The sequence below is a fragment of the Tachypleus tridentatus genome, chromosome 7, assembly GCF_004210375.1.
Source record: "Tachypleus tridentatus isolate NWPU-2018 chromosome 7, ASM421037v1, whole genome shotgun sequence".
Lineage (NCBI taxonomy): Eukaryota > Metazoa > Arthropoda > Merostomata > Xiphosura > Limulidae > Tachypleus > Tachypleus tridentatus.
The window spans coordinates 11,119,395-11,136,346 of NC_134831.1; the positions used below are offsets into that span (position 1 = coordinate 11,119,395).

General features: G+C 32.8%; 1 protein-coding gene across 3 annotated transcripts; it reads right to left on the reverse strand.

The window, feature by feature from the left end:
- Positions 1-279: 279 nt before the first annotated feature.
- On the reverse strand, positions 280-10,694 carry PGS1 (Phosphatidylglycerophosphate synthase 1). 3 transcript variants are annotated; one of them, XM_076510260.1, is made up of 9 exons: positions 10,534-10,694; positions 8,430-8,616; positions 7,533-7,610; positions 5,668-5,931; positions 5,084-5,141; positions 2,911-3,230; positions 1,974-2,199; positions 1,249-1,331; positions 280-508 (listed from the first exon to the last, which is right to left on the reverse strand). In XM_076510260.1, the coding sequence occupies exons 1-9, from the start codon at positions 10,611-10,613 to the stop codon at positions 389-391; spliced, it is 1,416 nt and encodes a 471-aa protein (XP_076366375.1). In that variant the 5' UTR covers positions 10,614-10,694; the 3' UTR covers positions 280-388. The 3 variants fall into 3 exon arrangements, with proteins under 3 accessions (XP_076366375.1, XP_076366373.1, XP_076366374.1); XM_076510258.1 differs by having other exon boundaries at positions 5,084-5,272; positions 5,661-5,931; XM_076510259.1 differs by having other exon boundaries at positions 5,084-5,265; positions 5,657-5,931.
- Positions 10,695-16,952: the final 6,258 nt, after the last annotated feature.

Genomic DNA, 16,952 nt, shown 5'->3' on the forward strand with positions numbered 1-16,952 from the left:
AAAATGTTTTTATCCCGTGACCCACAGATTGAAGGCCATGACCATAAGGCTACATCAGGCCCTATTTGTTAAAATACTTGACTGAAATAAAAATAAATCACTGAAGATAGTATGTGTAAAAGAAATGTGAAAATATCCCTATCTAGTTGTTTGAAATAAAGGCTGCTGAAGGTTGTAGATGATGAAATAAAATACACGTTGAGTTCACATTAAAACTTATACAGTTGCCACAGTGAACTGCCAAGTGCAATATTACCACAACTAACATACTTCCCTTAATTAAAATTAAAACACCACTTGATTTAATGAAATTGTTTAATGGTACATTATTCAATGTGGAGTATATATAATGAAATTTAATTTAAAAAAATGTTATTTAAGTAACTTTTTAAAAATACGTCTTAATGAATTTAGTAACAATCTTGACCCATAGAGGTATCTGTCTATCGGGCTTCTCGAACGTCTGCTGGTCAACCAAGGAGGTATATTGATAAAGGTTTTGTTGTTCCTATCAACCATAAAAAAATTAGATAAAGAAAAGAACAGGGCCTCTAACACTAAAATAAAAACACTAGGTTAAATAGTAACATAGAATACAAGTTAGGTTGTTATGGTGTAGGATTTATTAAAATTATTGAAACAATACTTTTGCTTCCCAGTTTAGACTGTTATGATTTAGGATTTATTAAAATTATTGAAACAATACTTTTACTTCCTAGGTTAGATTGTCATAGTGTAGAATTTATTAAAATTATTGAAACAATACTTTTACTTCCTAGTTTAGACTGTTATGATGTAGGATTTATTAAAATTATTGAAACAATACTTTTACTTCCTAGTTTAGATTGTTTCATATATTCACATACAATTACACCAGTACTAACTCTGTGCAGCCCTAATTTAGAATTGAGAGTTCAAAGGGAAGGTAACAGTCTAACAGGATCCACCTTCAGTTCTTGGGCTTCAAAGAGTAGAATGTGACCATTAATCTTATAATACACATACTACTATAAAGTGTTTGTTTGGCAACATGATGCAGACAATCAACTTAGGATCACAGTCTGGCATATTAACCACTAGTTGGTAATTAGTATTTTGTAATATATATAACAGTTACTAATTATGAATTAGATTTAGATTATCCTATAGACTACTAATCATAATAGCATGAATGGCATTCTTCAAGTCAACTTTAGGAAGACAATGACAAACAATATTTTCTGACTCGATCATTTTATAAAATATTACCTTGTGGAGTTGTTTCCTTAGGTTTTCATTACGTGTGATAATAGCTACTTGTGCTTCGAGGTCTCTATAGACTGATCGGTATCCTTCACAAACACATGAAAAAGTCTATTAACACCAATGTACTTGTCAGCACTTAACTTCTCCATTACTGATTATTATAAATATGTTAAATTAAGAAAACCAACAAAAAACTTTTACAACAAAAACATCATGTATATAAAAATTACAGCACAGCATGAATTTTAATGATTCTTGAAAATAATTATTATAGAAAACATGACATATTGAAATTACATTCACTTAAGGACCACAATGAGATATTATTTCACCAAGAGAAAGAATTGTGGAAATATTTTAATATGGAAATCTACTTAGTATCACACATAGGGCATTCTTATAATTTATGTTTCAACCCAGAATCACTTGATGTGAGTAATGTAAGTGGAGAATGTTACAAGTGCTTAATTGTTGTATTTTTAGCTACAATTTTAAACATGCAATTTAAAACAAAATAAGTTTCCATTTAATTTTATTTGTCAAACTTAAAATAAAAATTCTGTAATAACAAACTAAAAAAGCCTGTTTTAAAATAACACTTATGTATAAAAATTAACAAGATTTGTAGAAGCCCCCCCCATCAATAATTTTAATATATAAAATCATGAATAAATTTGATCTCTAGATTTCTTAACGTGTAACTATGTAACCAGAATCCGAGTGCCTACCAAAGTTCGGAGATCCAATCAACGTGACTGAAGGCAAACTTTCACCAGGATAATACACCCACAGACCTTTCACGTGAAATGTCCAGTTTTCTTGTTCGTATTCATGTAGTCGTATTCTTCTCTCTTGATGTTCGTGACGCACACGTTCATAAAATTTCTTAGCAATGTATGTATATGCATCAGGAATGGCTCCAGATATTCCTTTAGCTCCATAGAATCCATTAACCTATAGATCACCAATAAAACTGAAGAAATTCTAAGTGTCGACTGTAGCCCTGAAAACTAATTTCATCATATTAAAACTAACACATTCACATGAGTAACCTTATTTACTACTTTACTATAGAATATCATGAATATATTTATTAGGATGATACCATAAATAAATACAGATTTAGGGTACCACAATACCAAGCTGATGAACAGCATGTGGCATTACATATTTGTCTGCTAGATGGAAAAAGAAACATACTAATCTATTACATTACATTATTTTATCTGGGTTGAAAAAAGTTGTGCACATTCAACCAAGATGGATTATGTAACACAACCAAAAAAATCCTAGTCAAGGATTATGTAACATGACAAGGCATTTCTACTACAGATTGTTTAACACAGCTAAGAATGGTAGTAATCTACACTACTCAATAATTTAAGCTTCTCTTCAGAGATGGTTGTCTGAACTGTAGTTTAATTTAAGTATGATTATTTTAAAACATAACTCATATGTTATCACATAAAATATTTCAAATGTTCTTTATAAATTTAATGAATGATTTAACAATACATGTGATATTAAAAAAAAAACAACTAATTAAACTTAACGTTGTAACAATTATTTTACAAAAAAAATCCAACAATGATAAATAATACAATATAATAATTTTACAATCATTCTCTATTTAAAACATAATAACAATGACTTCAAAAGATGAACCTTTGGTGAAGCAACAAGAAGATCAAATTCTGCTGGTGAAGACTGAAGAATAATCTCTTCATATTTCTCTGTTAAATTAAAGTAACCAGAGGCTAATTTGATGATGGAACCAGAAGGTACTGTAACTAGTAAACGTTCTGTAACACACTCATCTTGATATACACCTAACGGATACATCTGTAGAAGAGGGTAAACAACTGTGTCTGATTCATAATTGGTTGCAAAATGTGATGAGGTATTTGTGACTAAACTGTAACTTTTGTTACAGAGAAATTTTGATAAACGTTGGTACGCCTCCTGTGAAAACTGACATGGGTCACCTAAAATAAAAACAAATCTTGTAAAAAAGTAAACAGGTTAAAACCAGTAAACCATTCCTCTGTTTTAAATGTATCATTCTCGAGAAATGAAGTATTAATAACACGAAACAGTGTACAATTTTTTAAGTTTATGACATGAAAAATATTGAGGTTTAAAAACTGTAGTCAAGAATGAACTGAAGTTTAACCTGTTTATGACAGAGATACAGTGTTTTAACCTCAAAGTCTTTTTCACATTTGCAGTAAAAACAATATTTTCTATTGTCCAACATTAGCCTTAGCAAAATTTCAATTGCAAATACCAGAGGAAATATAAAAAACATGTATCATCTGTTACATTTGTGTTTTTACAAACAAATTTTAGTGAATACACAAACACCAACAGCTAACCTTATATTCAGGCTTAATTAATGTTGTTAAAATGTTCTACCATATATGCCATTTAGTGAAGAAGAATCCATTGTTAAAATAACACTAACACTATACATCCCAACATCAACTTCACATGTGAACAAGAAGCAATTAAATATAATTTCTTGACCTCAAAATTACAAGAACTGATTCACGATTTAAAACAGGAATCCACCAAAAAATCACCCATACTGGAGTATACATTCCTTGGGACTCAGCACATGAAACAAAATAAAAACTCAACATACTAAGAAACTATATAAACACAGCCATAAAACTATGCTCACCAGTTAAAATTAAGGATGAATTAGACAAAATAAGACAATACTTCATCAACATCAATAAGTTTCCTCCACAAAGCGTAGAAAACATTATACGCACATACCTAGACAGTAAGCAAAATCAACCAACAAATGTAAATATATCTCACGAATCAAAAAATCACGAAACCATATATTCCCAACATCAACAGAAAAATAACCAACATTTGGCAAAAACAAGTAACAAAATATGACATTCCAGTTAATACCAAATGTATTCAAAAACCAGGCACAAAACTAAAATCTATACTATGTAAAAACTACACTGACAAATACCACACCAACATTATTTATAAAATACAATGTGATAACTGCCACAATTTCTATATTGGAGAAACAAGTAGAAAAATGGAAACCAGATTCAAAGAACATAAAAAGTCACCTTCACACGTTTTCGAACACTGCAAGTCAAATAAACACAACATAACACTCAAATACTAAGTAAAGAAACAAACATAAACAAATGCAAAATTAAAGAAGCCTTACTTATACAACTCCAGCCCAAAATAAAGCAATACAAAGGAACACCTTTATACGTATATTAAAAATAATATAATAAATAATATAAAATTATATATTCAAACATCTAAGCATGCCTTCTACATTCCGAAACACTCAGTTACACAAATCTGTAACATTAAGTTGTTACTACTTTATAGTAACTCCTCTACTTAAATATTTTCTCAACCCAAATGAGCCGTTTTTACATATATAATTTTCTAGACATCACTAATAACTAGAAGTATATCCTTTAGTTGAAAGACCTATTCAAAAATGCCTACTCCTGAACTGAATTTCTACAATAATTAATGAGCTCTGATTAATGAACTTCTGCACTTTAGTTGGAAATTATTTGAAATTAAATACATCTTATTGTTCACTATAGAAGTTACAAAAGTCAAATTTAAACAATCAAAAACAGAATTTGGAAATGCTGAAAACTGAAGAACATAATAATTAGACAGTGATTAATATGTAATTTCTTTGCATACTCTAATCCTACATTATATGTATTTAATACATATCTGTAATGTTTATAAAACAAAGGAAAATGATTTTTTTCTTTAAAGATTTTATTTTCCAGTTACTGAAAAAAAGAAAGAAAAGAGTACATCCACTTACCTTTTTCAGGATGAACACTCCAGTTTGGATGAAGGGATAAAGTATCATCCGGCATCAGCTGAAGAGAGAAAGAGGACACTGTTTGGATTAAGTTGTGAAAATAGTCTGCTAATGCATCACAGTTGTGGAATACAACATATCTATCCTGCCTCATTGTGAAGTAGTTGTCACTGAGGTTGGCCCTAGAATCTCACACCAGAAAAATTATTATTACTCATTCTTCTTACCAAATTCTTCAGAGCTACAATAGACAAATCAAATAGAACTCAAATGACACAGGAAGAAATTATTTAATTTTTACACTACAATTTGTTTTAAAAACATTTTTTTGTTTACACTAACTAACACAAATATATATTCCTTACATAATTATTAGATCAGTGTGTTTATTTCAAGACTGGAATCTTCAAACAGTATTAATATGAAATGTTCTTTGGTGCAAGTATTTTTCTCTATCATATGAATAACTGTTTATTCAAACAATAATTTAAATCCTTCCATCATTCACATTTATTTACGTGGAATATACACATTTTCTTATAAAGTGAGAGTTAATTCATATAAAAGAATTACCCACTGAGTACCAAGGTGTTGTCAAAAAGATAAATCTTAAGATGTGTTAAACTGATGACTTCATTCCATCTTTCTGGTAACATCTTCTTTATCCAGCCTCGCAAAGCCGGTGAATGATAGAGAGACACTTGCACTTGACCTGGAAAATCTTGGATTAAGGGCAACAACAACATCCTGGAGTTTTTTACACCTCTTGACCCTCGAGTCACATCAAGTAATACTTGTATTTTTACTTCACAGCCTGTGTTGGTAAGAGCTGTTTGTAAGCTGGATACCTAGAGTTTAAAGAAAAGCTGAATAACAATAGTAATGACAAAACTCTTCAAATATTACATTTCAAGTTACATAAATGTATATCACACACAACAATATGATGACCTGTTCGTGGTTTTTAAATCACATAAATTTGTTTCATTTCACAAACGTTTTTCTTAACTCCCTTCCATAATTAAGAACATTTTAAGAATGTTACACTATATAAAGGTAGCTGTGACAGGTTCGTCCACAAAGGGTAAAATAAAACATTGCAACTATAAAAAATTGATTTTAAATTTAAAAGTTTGAGAATTTATAAAACAAAACACTAAGGTATCAAAAAGGATATATGAAAAATATATATGGTTAAAAATGTAAAATTTAACAGTAAGAATTTCCTTATACACATTAAGGGTAAACAAAATGTTAGGATGGAAAGGATCTTTGAATATGACAAGGAAGGCTAGTATCTGATTATCACAAGATGGCTGTGCAATTAATTTTTTTCTTAAAAATATACTAATTAAGATTTAAGCAACTTCACCCTAAACAGATGGAAAAGATCAAACAAGATGATTACATTACTTTTGAACTTTTTGAGAAAAATATAAAAGTTAAAAGAATGATAAGGCTCCTTATAATACTTTATTTGTTTACATCATTATTTGTTTACATACACATGTACTTTCATTGTAGCAAAAGTATGTGCAACTATCATATTTATCTGTTGTATGTAGTTCTGAGTGTGCGAGTTGTGACAGAAATCATTAACTGGAATTTGTGGATTGTAGTTATCCAGAATTAGTTTATGTAACCACAGTTAAGTCAATAATAGAGGTTCTCATTGGACAAAATTTTATTTCCTCTTTAGAATGACAGTTGGCTTGAAGAGATTTTTTTCATGCATTTTGTTAGCCAGTGTGAACTCGTATTCATGTTTACAATTTGTGCTACACTGAAGGTACTATGAATACAACAGAGCACACATTAGCTACAAATCAACACTGCAACCAGTTACTAATGAATATTACTAATTAATTTACACCCAATATTCTAATAGTTGTGATATGTTGCTAACTATTTTCCATATTTCCAAGAAAGTATGACATCACAACGTTCACACACCAGGCACCACCCATAGTCTTTATTATGCAAGTAGAATTGATTTTTATTATGTTTTAATTTACTAAGCTATTAGTATTTGAAAATGGTAACTTTCATCAAAAACATAACACAAGCAGTTGAATTTAACAAGTTCTACATTTATACAGTGTGCTCATAAATGTACACCTGATTATGGTAACATGAACTTACCAAATATGGAGTCTTTTTGTTTTGTCCTTCCATGAATATATTTTTGTCTTTGCCATTTAAACATTGGTTCTATCTTTTAACTTTAACACGTTACCTTGATTTAAATTTAAGCCAGAGTTGGTTTTGGATTCACTTGAAAATAAAACAAAGCATTCTAGAATTTATATAGCATTCAAAAAAGTATGGATAAAAAACTGAAGCCATAAATAAACTTGGTTAATTTAAAAAAATAAATGACAAAAAGTTTTGTTAAACTAACAACTGAAAATTATATTAATAAAAAAAACTTACATTGAGTGAAACATACCAATTTTTCTTCAAGGATTCCTGTTCCTATGTATAAAGAGGCAATGGTAACTCTTTCTTTGGCTTTTCTGGCTAATTCCTAAGAAAAATTAAGGTTGAATGTATCTATGCATTCTTAGTACTTTCATTTTAACAAAAAGATGTTCATCTTGCTTTCTTAAACAAGAAATACATTTACCAGCCTTTTTTTATGTTTCATTAATCACATAATTTAAAACAACACTAAAATTGTTTTTATAATACTTACAAGTTACCATATGATACGTTTTACACTTTGGTAAGAAATTCAAAGGAATATTCAGGAGATTGAATCACATAGTGAAGGAACAACTACAATAATTTATTCTACACAACTAGGTAACAAGTCTGTCTGCTGGCATAACTGTAAGAATACAAAATGTTTAACACAGAATGCACACCTAATAAAAGTAAGACAGCAATAACAACAGTTTGTTAAAATATTTCACACAGTTGAAATCTGTTACATTATAAGTAACTAACTGTCTACCAAGATTTATATCTGGTACACAATGATAAGACTTAATGTTTAGCTAAATAATAATCTTTATAGACTGTATGATACAAACTGTGACAGAGTAGGTGTTTAGCTAGGCAATGATCTTTATACACTGTATGATCCAAACTGTGACAGAGCAGGTGTTTAGCTAAGTAATGACCTTTATGTGTTGTACGATCCAAACTGTAACAGAGCAGGTGCTTAACTAAATAATAACCTTAATACACTGTATGATCCAAACTGTGACAGAGCAGGTGTTTAGCTAGATAACAACTTCTGAAAAGTTGTAAGATTATCAGGATTCTGTTTATTAAGTACAAAAAATGGTAATGCTACTCAGGAAAAGTAAAAAAAAATAATCCACAATTACGATATACTAACTTTGAGTCTTTCATAGAATTCTGATGGTTGGCAGAGTACCTCCACATTGTCTCCAGATATATGGAAGCTTGGTCCAAAGTCTGACATCCACTTACAACCTGTAGGCAAACCATCTTTCTGCTTATGAAGTGGGTTGCTGGTTGTTGTGAAGAAAACTGGGAGATGAATGCTGCATAATGTGATACTACTGCAAAAAAAATACACACCAGTACAGATAAATAAATATCTATGCAGATAACTCATGGTACAGTTACATAAATGATTCCTAAAACACCTAAACCCCTTTTCAAGTAGTTGCAATTTAATTTATATTTTACATGGGTAGTTCAAACCTGAAGAAGAAAAAGCAAAAACCAGTCACATTTTTGTAAGTTATGAAGGTAGGTATATAGGCATGGATCCATTGAAACATTGAAGTGTCTCATTTTTCCTCAAGTCTGTAATTATGGAGTTTCACCAAGTACTGACAGTTTTAATTACCAATTATATGTGGCTTGATTACCTTATGCTTTTACCAAACCATTTACATTTGATCTTCAGTGTTACCTTTTTCCTTGTTTTGCAAAATATCTTGAAAATGTTTCACATCATCATTTAACTCATTATCTGAACCAAACAATTATAATCATTAGTTTGTTGTCTCAAAATTAGATTTCTCAAAGTTATGAATTAAAATTTTCTTTTTTACCAAACAGGAGCAGTGCCAGGTCTTCCATTATGGAGCCCTTACATCTTAGTTTACTTATGTAAAAAAGAACAGTATCTAATAAAACAAATTAAATAAATAACTGACCAAAAGCAATATTCTATAATACATCAAAAATAAAAATACTGAATGTCTTTCTTTAAGAGTCTTGCAAATGGAAACCATGGTGCAATGCAAACCATCCACCACATCACCCCATGTACTTCAGTCAAACATCAAGCCTACGTATGTAATGACCACTTCTTTCATTGTTTTTACAAATGAACTCTTAACAACCACATACCCCTCAGCAGGTAACAATAAATCTATAAAAGTTAAAGCACAAAACAAAAGTTAAAATTATAATTTTAACTCGTACATGTTTAAAAGGCAACTATCATCTTTTTCTTCAAATCAAATAGGCTTAGTTAATCTCACACCCTCTCTTTCAAAAATTCTACTTTTATTACATACATTGTCACCTGTCTTCTCAAAACAATTCTATTATTAAGTGCTCTCCAAATCTAACTACGTTTCAGTAACTTCTATTTCATCATAGGCTTGCATTTAAACTAGAGCCATAAACTCATCCATTTTATTTCAAATACTCCCAATGTTAGAATAATAGCAACTAAACTTATTCTTAAAGTTTCTCCATTTATCTCTGAACCAGACATACTTATTTTTAAAACTATTTAATTTTTATGCTCCAAACCTCCAATAACACAAGTGGAAATGAGAATCTGAAAATCAAGAGTCATGTGTATAAGACTTGTATTTTGGTTGTTTTTCAAAAGTACATCTTTTTAGTTACAAATTAATTTGGCACAATATTATCTTGGTGATATACATGACAGTTTTACCTTTCTTTGGATGGGTTTGTACATTGTAGATGTAACCACACATAATACATATTACAATGTGATTTTACTAGTTGCTTTGGAAGATGAAAGGATGATTTCAATAAGGAGATGAATCACATACTCTTTTACTTGTAATTAACTTTGTAAAAACGTCTTTACGAATTCTGTAAAAGTAAAAATATCTGTCTTCTCGATAATTATATTTTTTAAAAGAAGACATAATAACTCACTTTAGAAACCCTGTTTTTTGTAATTATACAGTTACTGGGACATAAAATTAAAAACTTTCTTTTCCTTCAGTATCATCAATGTCGTTATAATTGTACTAAAAATTCGTAATCACGTGTAACATTAACATTTCATGTTATTAAAATCCACAAACACTGAAGCAGTAACATTACATTATAGTGAAAACGTATTGCTTTTACTGTGTTACACCGTTCGTTGATAAAATTACAATGTACAGTTACAACCTGCAACACAGGGTATATCTAATACTAAACACAAAGAGTAACCATATCTTAAGTTACTTTTTAATTTATAACAGGATGCTTACCTAAGAGTAAATCTGTATTTAAAGCGAAAAGTTTGAAAACAATTAAAAACCAAAGGCTGCAAAATTCGACTATGTAACATCTCTTTTTTTTTTCATTAGATTCATCTTACCACGTGACCGATAGATTCAGCAACACTATTTTTCACGGAAGTATATATACTCGCAAATTTGCGAAATTGTATTATAATTTTTATGTGTGAACCTTTCAAAAAACAAATCTCGCAAGCATTGTTAGGACAAATTTTGATAATATACAAGGAAATAAATATGTTATAAATTGTTTCCAATTTAGCAGTTTTACGTTTAACCCAAAAATTTGCTTTCGAGAAACAAACTAGTTTGGGGCCTGGCATGGCCTAGCGCGTAAGGCGTGCGACTAGTAATCCAAGGGTCGCGGGTTCGCCCCCGCGTCGCGCCAGACATGCTATCCCTCCCAGCCGTGGGGGCGTTGTAATATGACGATTAATCCCACTTTTCGTTGGTAAAAGAGTAGCCCAAGAGTTGGCGGTGGGTGGTGATGACTAGCTGCCTTCCCTCTTGTCTTACACTGCTAAATTAGGGACGGCTAACACAGATAGCCCTCGAGTAGGTGGGTGGTGATGACTAGCTGCCTTCCCTCTTGTCTTACACTGCTAAATTAGGGACGGCGAGCACAGATAGCCCTCGAGTAGCTTTGTGCGAAATTCCAAAACAAACCAAAATAATTATATTTTTTTCTTTACTAAGGTCCACCCATACAAGAGTAGCAAGTTCACAGACTCATCATGCTAAAACCCGGGATTCAATTCACCGCAAGCTATTTGGGTGGAGACTTTCACTTCCAGACGCCTAACAGTGGCACAGCGGTATATCTGTGAACTTACAACGCTAAAAACTGGGTTTCGACACCCGTGGTGGGCAGAGCACAGATAGCTCTTTGCGTAGCTTTGTGCTTAATCACAAACAACAACATTTCTAGATACGGCTACGGGTTTAATTGAGACAGCAAATAGTTAAATGTGGCTTTTATTTAAAACAAACAAAACTATTTATTCAACAATATATATTTATAAATCTAGTAAATGAAAAGGATAAAATTTTGTGCATTTTGTACGTCTGTTTGTTATTTAGTACAAAGTTACATAATGGGGTGGCTTTATTTTGCCCCCGCTAGTACAGCGGTATGTCTCCGGATTTACAACGCTAAAATCAGGGGTTCGATTCCCCTCGGTGGGCTGAGCAGATAGCCCTTTGTGGCTTTGCTATATGAAAAACACACACACACGTCTTTACTTTGCCCACGTTGGGTATAAAAACCTGATTTTTACTGTTATAAGACCTCAGACTTGCTCCTGAGACAACGGGAAGTTACGTTTTAGTAAGAGGAAGTTCTTTATAATAAAGTAATGTATGACAAACACGAAATCTGTTTTTGGTGAAATATTTTGACATTCGCTTTTCTTCTTTGTTTTTACTGAGTGGACAACAATATTTATTTCATTATCTTTTATGATACAGAAATAAACTTTATTCTAATATCTTAAGAGCGAAAACAAAGAAAACAACGTAATAACAAGTCAACCACACACATATATATTTATTATATTCACTTCCAACGAGGCCTTTTGCTCGATGCCAGGGCTCATCAGGCTATTTTATACTACTTCGATACAAAATAGCATCCTTTCCTTTCTTGTCTCTGATGTAATATATATATATATATGTAACTACTCAGTTATTTGTCCAATTCAGTTTAAACACAGAAATTCACCTAAGTAAATACACCTACCTTTTCCTCATTCTAGCTCTGCCCGGGCCTTAGTTTACTAGTTGATAAATAGCCACATTTTCATGCATGGCACATCACTCATAATTTTCCAAAATTGAAGAATGTTTTTTCTGTCGGCAAATTGAATAATGATTTAGGGTTCTCCTCCCCTTGACTACAATCAAAATGGATGAAGGTCAAGTAGTTGACCTGGTTTTATGTGATATTATTGTATTTTGTATTTAAAACCAAGTTATCTTTTGTTTGATAATTTTTTCTTTGAACAGACTTTGAATTTTCGCTGAAGCTTTAGTTCAATATTTTGATTTAAACTTTGTATTGAATGTAACTTAAGTAAGGTTCTCACAAATATTTCCTTTTAACTGGCAAAACAAGACACACTTTTTCCTGTGTTGTTTTATGTTAGTAACTGTGTTTGTGGTTGCATTAATGTCTTAATAAAGACTGTTGTGCACATTGAATATTTTGACTCTTTCTTCCTGACAAATTCAGTCAGAGTTTGCAGAGATATACATTCTATAACTTGGTATTCTTCAAATCTCACGTTAATAGACCTTAATGACTGTTACAAGGGAAATTCTTTTGTCAAACAATACTATAGAATAGTACGAAGGAAGAATTTTGATGTCATGAGTAAGAAATTGGTGGAATTGCATAATTGTGGAGCTCTTTGTTCTCTATGATCGAACTTATGAATGCTTCATTAACTAGTAACCCTAAATCTACACAGGATGATAGGTATACAACCTGGAGGGGGATGAATAAGGAGTCAAGGCAGACGGCTAGAACTGAGAGAAGCCTCCTCCTGGACTTCAGACTTTGTCTGACACAATGGACGTCCCTGACAGCCGTGAACTTGCAGATGTGATCTTAGGATAGGGAATAAGGACTTTCTAGAGCGCCCAACATGCTCTAGAAAGTCTTTGCCAAGACTCAAGGCAATAGTAGATTCAAGATGTATGAAAAGTACTGGGAGATAGAAATTAAGTGAATCAGTCTCTACAGAACCTCTGAATATTTACCATCCAGTGAAGACAAGCCCAAGATCAGGTCGAGGCCATCCACCTAAGTTCAGTTGGTGGTCAAGCTCCACCATTACAAACTTAGTTATCAGCAGACAAGATGGCTGGTATTGGCAGAGAATGCCACCAGTGATTGGCGGAATTGAAAGAGACAGGCGATTAATGAACGTGGAATCAGAGGTGACGTTGAATTAGTCAGGGAAATTCACAAACATGAGATTTTTTTGCCATGTGGCTGCCATGGGTCGCGTAATAATGCAGGAGACGGCTAACATCTCATCATTCTTTAACCCTGTGGTCGGGAGCCGACACAAAAAGAAAGTAGGATTTCTAAAACCTGGATACGCAGTGGCTTTCCGTCACAGTCTGACACAGATTCCAAGTCTGTCAGAGAGACCCATGTCAAAAACATGTTGTGGAAAAGGGGCAGATCTCTTCCCTTAGCGTATAAGGGGATAGCAGAGAAAGAACTAGACCATTCTTTGCAATATTTAAGACCAAAAATTAGCAGAATGAGTGACAGGTGTTGCTATGCCTGATTGTGATTCTGCAAGACTCAGTATTTGATTTGATCAAGTGTTCAGTAATCAACTGAGATCCACTGCTGATTTCTTGACGCATTGGTTGAAATAATTATCCATCTAGGATTGTTATAAGGTCGAGAAACCAGTAACTGAAAGACCTTATGGTACTTTCTTTCTAAAATAAAACGTATAGATGGCATTTTGCAACAATCACTCAATTATCACAAGCTAGAATTGTCATTGTTTAAAAGAAACAAGTCGTGATCCTCACTTTTGAAACAAGACATGATCATTACTTTTCAAACTTTAAGTGATATTTTGTCTTATAATATATGCATTACGTTGAGTAATGTTATGCTCAATTATCAAAGCTTGGAAAGATCGAGAAACCAATGAGTGAAAGAACCTTTCTACACTTGCTTTTCAAGTTGTTGAAAATTTTTTTCATTGTAAAATGGCAGCTTAGTGTTTCATGAAGATCATTCATATTTATCAGAGTTGCAGTGCTTTTCTCCAATTGATCGTTGGGTCCTCTAGAAGAAAATTCACATGTATACTTGATTGTGCACGTTTTTTTTTTATATACACTGAGAAATTTTTGTTTATTTACTGTTGCAGACTATGAATTTCAGTGGAATATTGGAATGTATTTTATTTTTCTGAGGTTACCGATATTCAATTTTATGTGATGCTAACTGATATGAGTAGATCAATTTATGTAACATCTTGCGCTACAACTCTCAACATTCCACAAGTGGAGGCCATTCCGCATAGGAAAACAAATTAACTATAGATAGCTGAAATATATATGCAAAAACGGCTCGTTTGGGTTGAGAACATATTTTACATAGAAGAGCGAACAACGTTTCGACCTTCTTCGGTCATCGTCAGGTTCAATTAATTTACCTATCTTTATATATGTAAATATATAAATGTATATAAAGCCGCTTAGTACACACTCGGTAAATGCTCAGTTTTTCTCAGTGCACCCGATCTTTATGTGATGTAAAAGTATTGCATTCAAATCCCAGTCTACTTGGGACAAATAATAATTCTGGTGAGAAGAATATTGTCTGGATAATTTAGTTTAGCTAAATTATGTTCATAATTATTTATTTTGTGAGGCCTATTAAATACTGATAAATTGTACCACATGGATCAGGTGTCACGTTACCAAACTAACTGACAATGTGTACTTTATGAAATTTTTTAGTGTATTTACGTAGCAGTATGAGTAAGTTGAAAATATATGTATGTGATATGCATTTGTGATTACATATGTGTGTAACGTTTTGCATAAAGCTGCACGACATTCTACACCAAGCCATTCGTAGGTGTTGTCCAACACAAAATGAATAAATTACTGAGAAAATAAGCAGTAGGCAGCCATGCATTGAATGGGAATGCAAAAACGTGATCAGGATACTAGGACGTCGCGTTATGAAGTTAAATATGGTTACTGACCTCCAAAGCATTATTTGAAGAAAAAGCTCACAGATTGTTTTCACTGAGAACGTTTAAGTTCCGACAATTAAACATTTTCCAGGTAGTGGATTTAATGAAAATGAATAAGAGCAACAGTTGAGGCCATTTCAAATTTTTAAGAAAACAAAATTTGTCTTGCGTTTTACGAATTTTGGCTTTGCTAGCATCCTACAAGATGGCATATAGAGTTACAAAATGTAAAAAGCTTCACACCATCGCAGAAGAACTTATTTCACCGGCTGCAGTGGATATGGTACACTTTATGGTTGGTGAATCTGTGGGAAGACTGCTATCAAAGGTGCCTTTATCCAACAATACTATTAGTCGTAGAATCCAACACATGACCAAAGACCTTAACGATCAGCTAATTAAAAAATGAAAGGGAAGGAATTCGGGTTACAGCTAGATGAGGCAATTGGTGATAACAAGGTTGCTCCTTTGATTTGCTACACACGGTTCGTGAGTGATGACAAAATTGTGGAAGACTTTCTCTTTTGTAGAAGTATCACTTCAGGTACAAAGGCTCAATACTTGTTTGAGATCCTTGACACTTTTATGTGTAAAAACAACTTAGATTGAACTAAGTGCGTGGCGTCTATACCGATGATGGTAGGCCAGGCATGGCCAGGTGGGTTAAGGCGTTCAACTCGTAATTCGAGGATCGCGGGTTCGAATCCCGGTTGCACCAAACATGCTCGTCCTTTCAGCTATGGAAGCATTATAATGTGACGGTCAATCCCATTATTCATTGGTAAAAGAGTAGTCCAAGAGTTTGTGGTGGGTTGTGATGACTAGCTGCCTTCTCTCTAGTCTTACACTGCCAAATTAGCTAGCGCAGATAGCTCTCGAATAGCTTTGCGCGAAATTCAAAAACAAGCAAACAAACCGATGGTGGTCGCTCTGTGTCCGGCTGTTATTAAGAATTGCAGGCACTTTACGAAGCAAAGCTCTTGATTCACTGTGGACCAATTGCATAATCCACAGGGAAGTCCTTGTGTTAAAGCACCTAAGTCCTCCACTGCACCTAGTCCTGGAGAGTGTGTTGAAAGTGGTGAACCTTATAAAAACTCGGCCACAGAAGGGGAGTTTTTTAAAAAAACTATGTAAGGATATGGGATCTGACCACGCATCTTTGTTGTACTACTATAGCTCGCGATAGCTCTCCCGTGAGAATGTACTGTCCCGAGTGTTCAAATTACGACAGGAACTCTACTTTTATCTTGAAGAAAAAAACGTGAGTGTGCTAAAAACTTCTTGGACACTGATTTTTTTTGTCAAAATTAGCATATCTGTGCGATCTCTTCGAAAAACTCAATGCGTTGAATCTCTCTCTGCAGGGAGGCAACACGCACATTCCTAAACTCGCAGAGAAGGTTTTTAGTTTTCAGAAAACAGTTACTACTATGGAAAAGAAAAATGAATGAAGAGGGTGGAAAATACTGTTTCTCCCGTAGCAGCAGTTTATTACATCCAATGAAATTGGTTTGACCCGTGAACTGAAATTTGTTGTTGAGAAGCACCTACACAGCTCAGTGAATGGTTCGAAATTACTTTCCATTCAAGGTTAAGACCCCCTCTGAATTTACCTCTGCAGAAGAAAAAAAATTTATTGAGCTGTCT

Excerpts from the sequence above, each read along its gene's own strand:
- PGS1 (XM_076510258.1), bottom strand. The coding sequence starts at position 10,613 with ATGTTACATAGTCGAATTTTGCAGCCTTTGGTTTTTAATTGTTTTCAA. Across the intron at positions 8,617-10,533 it reads AAATACAGATTTACTCTTAG|TAGTATCACATTATGCAGCA; the intron begins GTAAGCATCCTG and ends TTTTTTTTGCAG. Across the intron at positions 509-1,248 it reads TAAGGAAACAACTCCACAAG|GAACAACAAAACCTTTATCA; the intron begins GTAATATTTTAT and ends TATGGTTGATAG.